Source organism: Armigeres subalbatus, chromosome 2 (genome assembly GCF_024139115.2).
Source record: "Armigeres subalbatus isolate Guangzhou_Male chromosome 2, GZ_Asu_2, whole genome shotgun sequence".
Classification (NCBI taxonomy): domain Eukaryota; kingdom Metazoa; phylum Arthropoda; class Insecta; order Diptera; family Culicidae; genus Armigeres; species Armigeres subalbatus.
Window position 1 is genome coordinate 227,143,848 of NC_085140.1, and position 16,922 is coordinate 227,160,769.

The 16,922-nt window shown below is 37.6% G+C and overlaps 1 protein-coding gene across 1 annotated transcript in view; it reads left to right on the top strand.

Moving 5' to 3' along the window:
* Positions 1–12,970, top strand: part of LOC134211813 (uncharacterized) — a 61,156-nt gene extending 48,186 nt beyond the window's left edge. The window contains 4 exon segments of the mRNA XM_062689086.1: positions 8,372–8,835; positions 8,904–9,053; positions 11,092–11,211; positions 11,851–12,970. Of these exon segments, the coding sequence (XP_062545070.1) occupies positions 8,372–8,835; positions 8,904–9,053; positions 11,092–11,211; positions 11,851–12,758 (1,642 nt within the window). The 3' untranslated portion in view covers positions 12,759–12,970.
* Positions 12,971–16,922: the final 3,952 nt, after the last annotated feature.

Below are 16,922 nucleotides of genomic sequence, written 5' to 3' on the forward strand. Positions count from 1 at the left end.
ATAAACTGACACGGTTGATCAAAGCGACGATGGATCGGGTGATGTGCGTAGTTCGATTTTCAGGGGCATTCTCGAGTCCCTTCGAAACCCGCAGAGGGTTACGGCAAGGTGATGGTCTTTCGTGTTTGCTATTCAACATCGCTTTGGAAGGGTAATACGAAGAGCAGGGATTAACACGAGTGGTACAATTTTCAATAAGTCCGTCCAGCTATTTGGTTTCGCCGACGACATAGATATTATGGCACGTAACTTTGAGAAGATGGAGGAAGCCTACATCAGACTGAAGAGGGAAGCTAAGCGGATCGGACTAGTCATCAACACGTCGAAGACGAAGTACATGATAGGAAGAGGTTCAAGAGAAGATAATGTGAGCCACCCACCGCGAGTTTGCATCGGTGGTGACGAAATCGAGGTGGTAGAAGAATTTGTGTACTTGGGCTCACTGGTGACTGCCGAAAATGACACCAGCAGAGAAATTCGGAGACGCATAGTGGCTGGAAATCGTACGTACTTTGGACTCCGCAAGACGCTCCGATCGAATAGAGTTCGCCGCCGTACCAAACTGACAATCTACAAAACGCTAATTAGACCGGTAGTCCTCTACGGACACGAGACCTGGACGATGCTCGTGGAGGACCAACGCGCACTTGGAGTTTTCGAAAGGAAAGTGCTGCGTACCATCTATGGTGGGGTGCAGATGGCGAACGGTACGTGGAGGAGGCGAATGAACCACGAATTGCATCAGCTGTTGGGAGAACCATCCATCGTTCACACCGCGAAAATCGGACGACTGCGATGGGCCGGGCACGTAGCCAGAATGCCGGACAGTAACCCGGTGAAAATGGTTCTCGACAACGATCCGACGGGCACAAGAAGGCGAGGTGCGCAGCGGGCAAGGTGGATCGATCAGGTGGAAGATGACTTGCGGACCCTCCGTAGACTGCGTGGTTGGCGACGTGTAGCCATGGACCGAGCCGAATGGAGAAGACTCTTATATACCGCACAGGCCACTTCGGCCTTAGTCTGATTAAATAACAATAATAATGTTTAGCATGAGTAAGCCAGCGATCTACGGATGTTTCATCCCCATGTGCGTTGTGGTTCTCTCAATTCGTGCTCTTGAAAAATCAGTAGAAAAAGCACGTGGTTTCCAAGATGGCCGAATTGTGGCTTTGTTGTATAACCACCTTATCCATGCCACAGAATCGACATGAATCATCTTGAAGTTTTTTCATTTGCTTCAAGTGATAACGGCTCGGACAATGACCAGTTATTAGGCCCGCATATGTTCTAAGATCTTTTTTTGGAAAGTTCCAAGATTTTACGGGTGACAGAAATATTTGGTATGATAAACTTTTTGGACTGCCTCGCATTTGGAGTGTGCTTCCAATTTGTTTCTACTTTTGAGGTTATCCACATTTTCAGCTCCATTTTTAGAGCACATGCAGATAAAGCACAAAATGGTACGGTTGGGCCCATGCACTTTTTGAAATCCATTTTTTCACGACTTTAAAAAAAAAGCGTTTTCTCAGTAATATTATTATATGACTACTCAAAGGCAATGCGACTTTTTGGACTACCAAATAAAACAAAGTTTGCATAAATTGCGTTGAAAAGTAAAAAGTGTACAAGGCCTTAGGAGAGCATATTACACCTTCTTACCCTACTACTCTAGGATGCCAAGCACAAAAAAAAACGAAAAAACAAACTTAACTGGACCAAGAAAGTATCATGATACAATTATAGATTTTGTAGAAAAAAAATATTTGACGCTTTTTATTTGCATTAATAATGAATGAGGAGATGATTTTGTTTAAAAAAAAGGTATGTGGAATTAGCATTGGATTGGAATTCGGACCACACAATTGCATAAGCTTATTTCACTTTTGGAGCGTAAGTCTATCAGACCAGGAGCGACGACCTTGATAACAGAAATGTGTATGAACTAGCTTTACATAAAAGGTAAAATACCAAAAGCTTATATGCAGAATACTCGATAAATAACATGCTTAGGTATTTCAATACCAAACGAATAATAATTTGTTATGCATTTGGTATTTAAATAGAATTTAATAACAGAGTATATTATGGCTCTAGTATTTTGCTTATTAATTTTTGGTATTATTCCTGCAGGGCTAGTTCATAACAGAGTTTGGTATCAATAACGGAATTAGGTATTATTGAGCCAACTTCTCCTGCTCGGGTATGAATGCATAGCAACATTTTTGATTTTCAATTGTACAAAAAAAACGACGCAATACAGTGAGTTTTCGGACATCAGACAAAGTGCATTGCCTTAGGTGAACGGAATATGGACACAGTATGGTATAGAAGCGACATATGGGTTCTATGAGATATTGACCAAAAATTAGTCAAATAATCGAAAATACTGACGTAAGTGTTATTAATAAAATAAAATAAATGACGCTGGACAACAAGTTAACATTTTATTTTCCGCAATGAATTTTTTGGATGCTTCCGAACCTCGTGTTTTATTCTAGCCCAGTATCATTTGACTAGCCGCAACTCGGATCCTAAATTATCTTCATTGGTACGAAATTGGATTATTAGCTTTTTTCATAATAAGTTACTGAGGTTAGAGCACACGATTTAATGAAACTCACATAACCCATGCTGCAGCAGTCTCACTCCAAATTTCTTTATAATCAACCCAGGGGATGAAATGTTATCGACCTTTGTAAGTGATGCAATTTAACTGTGGACGCCTTTCAACAGTGAATGAGATCTCAGACTTGATCCCCTTTTCATGATATCCATTCAATAAAATCCTTTTTGCCTTTCTCGTACAACAAAGTTGTACCGAAAGGCTATAATTCCACTCCAAGAACGAACGTTTTATAGAAGGCTCGAAGACCCATAGTGTTATATACCAATCGACTCAGCTCAACGAACTGAACAAATGTCTGTCTGTCCGTGTGTATGTATGTGTGTGTATGTGTGTGAATGTGTGTGCACAAAAGCTAAGAAAAACATTAGACAACTTTTCATATAGTAATCCTTAACCGATTTTCTCGCAACAAGTTTTATTCGACAAAGGGCAAGCCCTAGCCCCTGCAGGGCTGGCATACTCCTCAGAGTAGTCGAAATGTGCGTGTCTTTTGCACTCCTCAAAAAGACCGCAGAGAGTGTTTTTCGCTTATCGCTCATTCTTTCTCTTCCACAACGCAGTGAGTCCTCTTTGTGTTTCTACTCTGCAGCGAATGCATTTGCCAGACACAAAGAGTTGAGGATAAATGATGAAATAAACACATCGTGTTCCTCAATGAGTTTTGACAAAACGGTGAACCAAACAGAATGAAAATTAATATTGCCAAATAAAGTTGAACGTAGCTGTTGATGGTGATACTATTTATGCGTAATAAGTTATTTTTGTTTTTGCTGGCTTTTGGGATGTCTGTGGCAAAGCTATTCAGAAGCCTTGTACTACCAACATTATTTCGCCCTACCTGCTTTAAAATAAGTTACTGACGAGACGATTTCTAAATACAATTTCTGTCAGATAATCTTGGTAAATATAAAGGTTCTAAATTCGAAAAAAAACAGAAAACATTGAACTTATATAAAGTTCCATTTCATTTCAGTGCTAATTTTTTCTTGATGTTAGCATCATGCCCAATTAATATACTCCTGCTCTGACAATGGGTTTTTGTGTGTTTGTCGTCGGAATACTGATCAACCCTTATTATTAGATGAAGTTATTTCATTGTTTACAACCTTCAAAATAATGTTCACGGCCGTATGAAAGTGTATACAATTTCATTGCAAAACACTGTCTATTATGCACAACTCTGTGTTAAATAAATTTCGAAAAGATTTATGATTTACGCCAAGCTAAAAATACTCAGTTTAAATTCCCCTTCCGTCTCTATGCAAATACGGTTGCATGATGAAGAAGAAGCGGAAAGACATTTGAAAAAAAATGGCACGGGAAAACACAAACAATTTTTAAAACTCTTCTCACGAGTGCAATATCACAAAATAAAAATCAAAATAGAAATTATGTGTTTATTATGCAATACAAGGAAAGTTCATCCCCGTACTGCTAATCGTTTTATCTAAATTGCTTCTAGAAATTTCGAGAAGCGTTTTAAAAATTTCACCTTGCTTTCCCGTGCCATTCCTTTCAAACATCATCTTTTGGCTTCTTCTTCTTATCCTTTTTTTATTAAATCCTTATTTGCCAATGCTATACTTTTTAGCATGGAGCATTAAACTTTATTAAACCCCGCCGTTTCTAACTGAGTCTTAATTAACTAATTTTTCAAGGCGAAGTATCTGTGTTCCAAAAAAATTCAGCGAGCTTCGTAGAAAACGATATCGTTTCCAAGAATATTGCACAGTGGCACAACTTTGTGTTGGTCCAACTCTCACCGGAATAATTCTCTCACTCTTCGTCTTCGTCCTCACTCACCGTGTTGGCTTTGTTACACGATGAGTATCAGCGTCACTCTCTGTGGTGTGTATTAAAATCTCCTCATTGTGCACAGTGTGTGAGGAAATGCCAGCTCTGGCCCCTAGTTGATCACTATTGAATTTTATAATAATCGACCCTTGTGTTTAAAAGTTATAAAGAAAATGGTACATCGAACCGAGCCATATAAGCGCCATATAAGGTTGGTGTCTTGACTAAATGCGAGAAAAATTAAGTTGGTAAATTAAGTTGGGGTTTTTTATACTTCTATTATAAAGATTTGCAGCCCGAGGCTGACTCATCTTTCTACCAATGAAACACTAAAATCAAGCTTTCTCTTACATTATGAAAAAAAAAAGAAAAATAGTATTAACCTTTAAGCCTATAGTCCGATTAGATCTATTCTGAATGGGAAACATTGAATCAATTCTCAGTCGAGTGATTGCTGCTGCGAGCTAATCGGTTGAGATGAGAGCACACATAAATATCTTCTATATAAAGCTATAATTAAAATGCCAGTGTTGATTTTCATTCCAAATGAAAATGTTTATTGTTCAAAATCTCAAATCTTAGCGAATTGAGGACATATTTTGCCTCGACTTTAATAACAGTCAAAACTCCTTGAATCGATGTTGTATGACTCGATATCGACTCATGAAAGCAAATTATGTCATTCGACGATTTCTCAACATCAACATCAACTCAACATTTTGAAGGCAAAGTACGGAAAGTGGTAAAAGTTTTACCTATTTCAAAATTTGACGATTTTTCGAAAAGTTCATATAAATCTATGAGTTTGTCGATTTATCAAGTTTTCTAGATAAAAAACACAGAACATTTGTAACTACACATGCAGAAAGAACTGCGAACTTAAAAAAAAAAACACAAAAATACAGAAATTTAATTTTTTGAGACAAAAGTTTTCCAAAATTAGCAGATTTTGAGTTGTGCCTGTATTGCACAAAACCGTCGATTTAAAAAAAATATTTTCTGGTAGAGGTTTTTGGCATTTCAATAATTCTTTTTCGCAAAGGCTACAGAGAGTCGGTAAACAGTCCAGGGAGCCCTTTCAAATTTTCCAGGAGTCGCAAGCTTCTGAATCACTTACCTTATCCCACCTCTTTTGTGAACGTGAACGTGAATGAGCTCTTTTCTGACCCAAATTTTTGGCCGATGCATACCATGCACCTTAGTAAATACACAAGCAGCATACTTGCCATAAACGAGTTACTCTGTGACCTAAGTGTGAAAAATTTTCAGTAACATATAAATCTCTGCAACTGAATCAGTCTAAATTGTGCTGGCATTTTGGTTATTTGAAGAAAAAAAAAACTAAATTTTATATATGCCCCTCAAAGATGCTCTAAATTCGGTTCCATTCAACTTTGTATTTTAAAATTTTGCCACAAAACCACAAAACAATAATATTTCCATTCAGAATATTGAAATTTTTCATACAAAAAATGTGACATAGGGGGGAGGTTGTAGAAAATGCCCAACATTTGCGTTACGTAATTAATGGATCTTCCCGTACACTGTTGAACTCTTAAGCTTTGAGAATCATGAATAAAATTCTGCCCAAATTTTGAGAATTTGATAAATGCTCATGTTTGTCTTTTTCGTATACGAAGTACACGTAAAAGCTATATAATCGTTCCAAAAACATTTCGGGACCAATTTACGATGTGGGAGTAACTTATTTTGTAAACAAACATTGGAAGGCGAATTCCTGCTAAAGCAAGCATTCCCTGGGAAACCAACGTATTTATCCAACAGAATAGGCTTTCCTCTGTTAGGTAAGTGAAATAATTTGGAGAAAAACGCTTGCATTCTACGGAATTCGTAAAACAAAGTTTGTTTACGAAATAAATTACGCCCAATTCGTAAATCGGTCCCGATTTAAAAGAAAGCCAAGGCGTTTCGATGATTTGAGGTGATGTCTGTGTAAGTCTGTGTGATTGTCTGTATGTATGTGAGCAACAATGATCTTAACTCTTTTTTAGGCACTTACCCTAAACCGGTTTGATGGCGACAAGTTTTATTCAAGGTTAAAAAATATTCAAACCTCTTTTCCCCTAAGACGCTCTATATTAATTATTTCAAGTTTTATTCGACAAATAATCTTTTTCCATTTCATTTTGTCTTAATTAAGAGTTTGGGAGGTTTTTGTCTCGGTTAACAGCTTTGGTTTGTCCCGTGTACGGAGGAACAGGCCGTTTTACCTCGTATTGAAGCAGACATTGTTCCTTATCATGGCTGGATGGCATTTCCTTATAATGAACAAGAAAGACAACATTACCGCTAGGGGATTAGGGGATTTTTTATCAAATTTCATCAATAAAAATGGGAGGTTCAGTACCGTGATACACGTCAATAATGCCATTTTAATTGAATTTGGCGAAGAACACAATTTATGTAACATTTTGCGGGAGAGGGATATTCCTCAACGTAGCGTTTGAATCAAGGAAAAAAAATCATCTTTCATACAAGAAGCGTTAAGCAGTGAGAGCGGAAGGAATTCATAAATTACAATTTTGACATTACTACACAATAGAAGCGAAGATTTGACCATAACGTGTTGGATGAATAGTGTGTTGAATAACTTCTTGCCACAATACATTTTTTAATTATAGAAGAAATCTTAACGAAATATGAAATTCTATTTCGTTGATGTCACAATATGACGCTTACCTTACTTGTTAGTTTAAGAAATGCTTCCCAGCGATTTTTCAACACCAGAAGCTAATAGTGTTTTTTTAATCATTTTAGGAAATGTGTTGCATTAATTTGTCTGTGACTTGAATACACCAAAAAAAATTCATATGACCATTAGTATTTTATCCAGCATCGAACAGGCTTATTGCTAGTAAAAAAAGTGATTCCATTGGTTTTGTAGAATATGATAAAAATCGATACTATGGCGAATATTGGTTCCATACCCTATTGAAGCCACAGAAAAATATGTTTCTTATCTATCTGTGTTTTTATGATGAATACCACCATTTATTTCAGAATTCATAATTTTAGCCAAAAATACCTCCTTTTTTCTTATTGTACCGAGTACCGATTAGCACTATATGACCTTTCACCACTTTTGGTTATATAGGGCTGTTATAGGGCCAGTAGAAAGCTTCCTAGCTCTATGATAGCGTTATTGTCACACGTAGAGCTTCTTTAAATGGCCCTAAGGAATGTCTAAAGGATACATGAACGATTGTAAAAAAGGCTTCCAGGTAATTTGTAGAATTTCATTGAAACTTCTAAGGATTTCTGAAAGTTGATAAGAGCTTCTACAAGTTAATGATAATATCCTGAAATCATTGAAGATTTTGTAGAAATTTTTCCATTCTCGTATACTAAGTATACGTAAAGGCTATACATATGTTCGCTCCAATAATGAACTTTTTATAGGACGCCCGGAGACCCATAGTGTTTTATACCAATTGACTGAGTTTTTTGAATTAGAGAAACTTTCCTCAAGTAATCCAGGATGTATGACATGTTTTTTGGAAACCCTTATTGAAAAATGGAATGATCTTGAAATCAAGAAAATTTCCTAAACCATGTGAGGGTTCGTACGAGAAGATCTTGTAGTAAAAAACTCTGGAAATCCATGAAATTTCCTTACAGCAATTTCTATACAATGGATTATGGGTGGTTTCTTGGAGCTACTTATCAAGCTTTTCAGTGATTGGTATAAAGTCGTTTTTTTCAATAAAAACATGACATATATTTTACGTTAGAATAGAGACATTTTTACTTAGATTCGTCTATATACTCGGTATACAAAAACTGTAACAGGGGCGGAGAGTTGGAAAATCTTAAAAAGTAGTGGACGTTATATTTAAATCACCACCATTGCATCTAATTTCGTGAACTAGATTCCAGATATGAGGGCTTGCTGTGAGATTTAGATTATTTAAGTAGTAACTTTTTTAGCATGCCCAACGGACTAAGGACGCTGAATGTGAGAGCCATACCAACAGATAATCGTGAAAGTACTCGACACCTATATATTGGCAAAGATAGGCGTCGCTACAAACGATCAAATTTTAAGTTTGCCTTTAAGAAAACTCAATTGTCGCCTCTGATAATGAACAATAGGCTTTTGAGAAGTCTTTATCGGAGTAGCAACAACATCAGTTATTTCGATAATGATAGCAACGAAGAATACAACGGCAATAAGGATCACAGCTGGGATGACACATTCGGACCATTGGCTGACGAACCCGATATGGTTGACGCTATGAACGATAGTCCAAGCAACGATGGACGAGAATCTTACGATGATAATGATAGTAGTGATGGTAACGATAGCTTCGACGATATGGCTAAAGAATCAATTATAAAACTAGAGAATTGGGATATGTATGATTCCATCAATCAGGTTTACTTGGAGCTAGGTAAGTCTGGTAAGGCACAATCGCAGCATATACAATTGCAGACAGAATACATCAAACTTGTTTTCCAGGATGCAGCGTAACTTCTCGAAGTCACTATCGCGGGCATAAGCTATCCATGTGGTTAAGTCTCATTCCACAGTTACATTCCTTTGACGATGCTGCTTATCTGCCTATGCGGCATCACCATTTTACCGATGATAAGCCCGAGTATTATGATGGTAAGATATTCAAATATAAAATATTATATTTACTCCAAATATAGTATATTAACAATATAGTCCACTCCGTAAATCCCCATGCCCTATTGTCTATCCGGAACAAAGTTAGAACGCTTTTTATCTTCTTCTTCTTCTTCTTCTTATTGGCATTACATTCCCACTGGGACATTACCGCCTCGCAGCTTAGTGTTCATTAAGCACTTCCACAGTTATTAACTGCGAGGTTTCTAAGCCAGGTTACGATTTTTGCATTCGTATATCATGAGGCTAACACGATGAAACCGGCCTAGACCGGCACCGGTTATCGAACCTAGCAACCCTCAGCATGGTCTTGCTTTGTAGCTGCGCGTCTTACCGCACGGCTAAGGAGGGCCCCGCTTTTTATACCGAAGTTGAATTTTTCTCCAGATACAGGCAACTTGCCCAACTTCGCTGGATTCGTCTATACATGCGCTAAACAAAGCATCAATTAGTTTGACAGATACAACTTCAGAAGAAAGTTCGGATCGGAAGTCCCGACTTCCGAATTCTAAGTTGGTGCTACACCGACAACATATTACGCAAGAGACAGCACCACCATCTAGCGTCACAAAAGGTAACTAACGCCTGAAACCGATAGCCAAGGCTGCCGTAATCTGAAAAAGTGACGTATGCGCCATTTTACAACATACATGTTTTCAATTTTTCTGTTAAAGAGCTCGATGAATACTACTCGCTAACACCATTTTTGGAAAATGGTTAAAACGTCACTTTTCCAGATTACGGCAGAAGGGGTGCGATGATTGCAAAAATTACTCTAATTTTACAATTTTGGAAAATTTGAATTACATTTTCAAAATTTTATGTTTATACTCAGATATTAAAATGGGGTCATGGGATGATTTCTAGCATCTTATTTCGAAGTGTTATGCTGCATATTGAGCCGTGCGGTAAGACGCGCGGCTACAAAGCAAGACCATGCAGAGGGTGGCTGGGTTCGATTCCCGGTGCAGGTCTAGGCAATTTTCGGATTGGAAATTGCCTCGACTTCCTTGGGCATAAAAATATCATCGTGTTAGCTTCACGATATACGAATGCAAAAATGGTAACTTGGCTTAGAAACCTCGCAGTTAATATCTGTGGAAGTGCTTAATGAACACTAAGCTGCGAGGCGACTCTGTCCCAGTGTGGGGATGTAATGCCAATAAGAAGACGAAGAAGATGCTGCATATTGAATCATTCTTGCAAATAAATTATGTTGCTGCGAAGAACAATCAGATTCCATGTTACCGTGCCACATTGCATAGTTTGATAAATCCGTGAAGTGATAGATGTACTTGCCTTTGGAAAATGTCCACCATACTATTTAATTTGTTATGGGACACATAGAGTACTCTATTTGAGCACTTACCGAAGCTAATTCAGTAAAATGTAGTCATGTAACCAAGGATGTTATCGATCATTTAGTAATTTGCGTTCGACCATTTAGTAGTTTGTCGATAACTCATTCCAGAAGCTGAATTTCAAAATGTGTTGTATGGTGGACTTCTAGTGCGAAGGTTTTTCTACAACTCTGCCTAATAGTTCGTTGTCTGAATTCCACTAATAACGGAGTTATAGCTATAGTTTCAGTAACTTAGACTAAATGATAACAAAATTCCAATCATTTAGTTAAAGCTACTACAACTAGCGCTATAACTCCGTTATTAGTTGAATTCTAACAACAAACCATTAGGCAAAGTTGTAAATAAACCTTCACACAAGAAGCCCACCATACAACATATTTTGAAATTCAGCTTCTGGAATGAGTTATGGACAAACTACTAAATGATCGAACGCAAATTACTAAATGATCGATAACATCCTTGCATGTAACTACTGTTCTGATGTTGGATTTTCATTATAGCACCCAAACCAATTTGAGTTGCATAATGTTCATTAAAGCACCCATTTTATTGGTATGGAAAAGTAGGCCGTTTTATCACTCGAAGACAAACTGTTTATGATCTGGTATTGCAAAAAATAGTTTATCTTTTGACTAATTTCATCTAAATTGCAGGAAGGTTGAAAGAACCACCAAATGTGACCCTACCGAGGCTGATAACAATCGCTAAAACCACTATTAAGCCACATAAGACTGAAACAAACGTTGTGCCATTTGCACATACAGTACCAACAGGTGAGTGATAAAAATACATTTCCACCTACATACAGATAAATCTAATTTACCATTCGGTGGTTGAACTGGGCTCAGTTTTTTATGTCAAGTAGCAGACTCCAATAATAAGATAACAGATACCGCTTTGACTCAAATCCCGAACATGACACATATTTTGAACACTGGCGTTTTAGCTATTTTAAACTAAAATTACCATTGGTTCTAGATAGAAAGAATCAAGAAACGAATGCAATACACTAAGAAAAAAATGCGAATGAAGACGAAATAGCTATTTAAAAGCTAGTGTTCGGATGACGAGTCATGTTCAGTAAAACGGTTCAACAGTCAACAATTCCAGTTTTTAAGTTCATCGATGTACACAGAATTCGTTTTTACGCTACTTTTTTATCAAACTTTTGATTGTGTGGCTTCAATCAACCACAAAACTCAGCGCAACATTATTTTAAAAGAAAGTAGAGAGATCAAAACCAAAAATCAGATGGTAATCAATATGCAGTGAATATTTAATATGAGCAAACAATTTAGAAAATCGAATTTGCGTAGAAACAGAATCCCGTGTATATGTAGCGTCAAACCTGAAAAAATAAAACATATATCACTTTTGAATAATTAAAATTTATTTATTTACAATCATTCAAGAATGCCCACCAAATATGACAGTAATGCCACCAATTGCTGCGACGTATCCTCAGCGGAACCAGATGACTACTGTAGATAACAGCAAAGAAATAATCAATCAATTGGCAAACTCACAATACCAGAACTATTCAACAGCATTCAATATTACAATTGCTGTTGGTTGTATTCTGCTGCTGTTAAATGTAATAATTTTTTCAGCGATATACTACCAGAGAGAAAAACATGCCAATCTTAACAAGCAAAAAGAAAATACAGTCTTAGAAAGCATAAACGATGAACTATCTCCCACAGATGATAGACTTGAGCAACAAAAGGTTCTCAGAAATACAGAAAATGTTGTTGTAAGCCCTAAATCTAACTTGAAACTCCAAAGCGTATCTGGAGTGGCATCTTTCAATGAATACGGCTGCTATGAGAAAGCCGCTGACATGAAGAAAAAATGCATAATCGTGGATGTGTGTAGCTCGGATCTTCCGTTAAAAGAGTACCCTTATACGTCTCCGAGAGGATCTACAACGGGCAGTATTCGGCGATCCGTAACACCAGAAACCTATAAAAGTTTATCACACGAAAATCTTTCAGCGGTACCACAAGTGTATTCATCACAACCTTCATCAATGTCTGATTCATCTTCCATCACCGTTAACACGTGTCATCAAGTACGCCAAAATGCTTCAACTACTACTGGTAGTCAATGTACCCAATCTGAGCAAACGTATTTACCAGAAACACAAGAAATAGGCACCACAGTCAACGAAATTGATCTAGAATATAGCTCTATGATGATGGAATCGTCACAAGCTAGCCGATCTACAGGATTTCATGGAGGTATTCTACGACAGCAGACCGGTTCCGTACTTCATGGGACTGCCAAAAAACGTGTTCAAATACAGGAAATATCTGTATAACGTACAAAGCAGATCGTTCTTCCGAAAATCACAATACTCAATAATTCGATTTCACGCCAGCTACTCAAGCAGCGTTCATGTGTTGAATACAATAATCTTTTGGTAAATGTACATAATTGTAATTATAATTATTATTTTTTAGATTTTTTAGGTACCAGTCGTAAGAAATCACCAAAATAAATAAATATTTGTGAATAGAAAAATAAATTTCATATTCCTCGTGTTCCATGAGAGATCCGAATAATCCCCGAGAAAAATAATTTCATAAATCAGTATATTATAACTATTAAAGCGTGTCACTTGACTTCATAAATTGCCTTATGGCAAACGTGATACTCGTTGGGTCAACGAATTTCTCATATGTATGTCTAATGAAACATGCACGCGTGACATCTCGACTGCGGATCCAAGAACTGACATAAACTAGATTTCGTTGATTGCCTCATACGCATTCCACGAACAGAACATGTGAAACTGTTCTCTAGATGAAACTGGTGAATATATACTAATTGAATGGTCTGTATTTACTGAGCCACCCGTTCACTTTTGGTTGGGTTGTGAATAAATTGCCAACTGTAACAGTGGACTGTTGAAATGTTATCTTACCATTTAAATTGATTTGTTTGTTGGTTTAACCTTACTTAGATCATTCTTTCCTAGTCTAGCCTAGCCTACACATTCACGGCCGGTTTGTGAAAGATTCGACTATATCAATTACTTCTCTAGTAATTATTTATGTTTAAAAAGCACATCACAAATGGCGTTCAAACATGAAACCGATCAATAGTGAAACCCCATATTTGCATTATTACAGCATAATAAAAACATTCCATCTGGAGAACCTAACTTATATTCTATCTTACATAGTTGAATTAGAAATGCCATGGAATATTAAAATATAGATAGATTGTTCTACAATTTTGTACTGTTTATGAACACACACAGAAAAACAAAAGCAGCAGTGTAGACATCAAGATTTTTGCCTTTCTCGTACAACAAAGTTGTACCGAAAGGCTATCATTTCACTCCGAAAACGAACTTTTTATAGAAGCCTCTGAGACCCATAGTGTTATATACCAAACGACTCAGCTCGATGAACTGAGCACATGTCTGTCTGTCCGTGTGTATGTATGTGTGTATGTGTGTGTGTATGTGTGTGCACAAAAGCTAAAGAAAACATTAGACAACTTTTCGTATAGTAATCCTTAACCGATTTTCACGCAACAAGTTTTATTCGACAGGGGACAAAGCCTTGTTGATCACTATTGAATTTGATAACGATCGGTCATTGCGTTTAAAAGTTATGAAGAAAATGGTTTATCGAACCATATAAGCCCCATATAAGGTTGGTGTCTTAACTAATTGCGAGAAAGGCACCACCAACGCTAGGTGGATTAATCTGGGTTTTTTTTTCAAACTAATGTTTTTAGCAACCACTCAAGTTCCTGAAAAACTTTGCAGAAACTGGGCTCGATCGGCAGCTTCCTCGCTTTCTGCATTGCTTTGAATTTGTATAAAAACTATACCGATTTTATGATTGAATGTTCAAACAAGGTGCAATGAAGAGGAATAATAATATAATAAATAAGCAATGATTTGTAATAAATTCAAGAATTTAGTAGAACAACGACTTTTAGGAGAAACATTGTTTTTAAGCACTTAAAAGCTCGAAAATCACTTTAACATGGTCAAAACGTGAAAGGAACGAATCGCAATGTTTACATCACTTGTAGAGCAAACCAAAAGCTTCCTTTTAGAGTTTGTTGATTGAATGATTTTTGGCGTTTATGTCTCTAGTTAGTTTTTTTTTTCAAAATTGAAAATAGCCCAAAATCACTAAATCGACTTGAGCCACCTCGAAATTTTATCCGAATCAGCTGAAAATTTGACATGAGGCTTATTTTAACATAAGATCTGTGACTCTGGGCTGTCCGTCTATTAAACATGCTGTCATCCTAGGATATTAGCTTTTCTTGTCCATCATTCCCTGTAGCAGATGTTGTCAGATTATTGAACTTTGTCGATGCTTCCAAAGGTCAGAAATCGGATAAACTATCTCCCTCTTTTATTCATCGAAGCGCAAATCTTTTCGGATCCTTGGTATGCTGGCGGAATCAGTTTTTTCGGATGTGTGGAAGTTGGCAGCAGTTGCGTCTATACACAAAGCTGATAACATTCGTCACGTCGAAAATTATCGCCCCATTTTCATTCTGTGTTGCCTTAGCCTTGCTAAGGTGTTTTAACTTTTGAGCCACGATATGATATACGCCGCCGCTAGACCTATAATTCCGCAATATCATAACGGCTTTGTGAAACACCGTTCATTAACAACTAATTTAATGGTGTATACTAGTATGCTCAACTCCTGCTTAGGCAAACGTTGACAAAACGACAGTATTTACGTGGATTGCTCCAAAGCTTTTGATAAACTGCCTCATGAACTAGCAATAAGAAAGCTTGAAAGCTGCATGGCTATTCAACTGGTTATGCTCGTATTTGTATGGAAGATCTGCCTACATGAAACACATGTCTACTGAGTCAAACTGACATCTGAACCGCATCTGTAGAATCTGCTGCCAATACCTTCACAAACGTATACCAACGTAATACCAACACAATATCGTATATGATGCTATATAAGATGCTAAAGTGGAGGCGATATAAGTACTTCCTCATACAACATGTACGTGTATCGCCTCCACTTTACCATCTTATGTTGCATCATATACGATTTTGTGTTGACTGGCGAGTGCCTGGCAGGCCCTTTTCAAAAACTGTTCCAACTATCACTTACTGCTGGAGAATTTCCAACTTGCTGGAAGACAGCTCACATGTTTCCTGTCCACAAAAAAGGGAACAAACATGAAGTCAGTAACTACCGTGGAGTTACGTCTTTGAGTGCTATTTCCAAGCTCTTCGAATTAGTAGTGCTGGGTCCGCTTGCATCGCACTGTAAACAATATTTAAGCGTTGATCAACACGGCTTCATCGCTGGACGCTCTACGACCACTAACCTACTATGTCTTACATCGTACTAAACGGATAGCATGATAGATCGAGCTCAGACCGATGTAATTTACACTGACCTATCTGCAGCCTTCGACAAGCTGAATCATGACATAGCTATCGCTAAATTGGACAGACTGGGTATCCATGGAGATCTGCTGCGCTGGTTCCACTCATATCTTACAGGACGGATACTAACGGCTACTATTGGAGACTGTTTTTCCGATTCCCTCGCTGCAACGTCGGGTATTTCACAAGGAAGCCATTGAGGTCCGTTGGTTATGCCCCTGTATTTTAACGACGTGAATCTTGTAATTAAAGGACCACGCTTATCTTATGCCGACGACCTAAAAATGCTTCTCCGAATACGATCCGCTAACGACTACCACAATCTTCAACAACAGCTTCAAGTATTCGCCAACTCGTGCATCCTCAATCGTATGGTAACCCGTCCTGGAAAATGCTCAATGATCACCTTTACGAGGAAAAAGAACCAATATATTTCCAGTACAGTTCATTGGAAACAGTAATCGATCGAGTAAATCGTGTAAAAGATCTTGGAGTTGCCAGCTGCCATAGCTGGTCCCGATCGATTGTTTCATATGAAGTCGATAAATAGCTGATGTGTGAGCATGTTGTATTTCTGAAATACCTGACGTAAGGCGAACACATGATATCGGGACTGATTTGCGATTTGGGCGTAACTTATTTTATAAACAATCATTGGAAAACTCATATGTGAATATGTACATTATGGGCCATGGGTTCGAGTCCCATCGAAAGGAAAGTGGTTACCTCCAATACATTTTCCAAATCAATATCTTCCACATAATGTACATATTCACATCAGTGTTAACACATGGGGCCCTCCTTAGCCGTGCGGTAAGACGCGCGGCTACAAAGCAAGACCATGCTGAGGGTGGCTGGGTTCGATTCCCGGTGCCGGTCTAGGCAATTTTCGGATTGGAAATTGTCTCGACTTCCCTGGGCATAAAATATCATCGTGTTAGCCTCATGATATACGAATGCAAAAATGGTAACTTGGCTTAGAAACCTCGCAGTTAATAACTGTGGAAGTGCTTAATGAACACAGATTTTTAAGATTTTTTGGCTTAAAAACACAGATGGTTTTTAAAAAATATGTGGCAACACTGATTC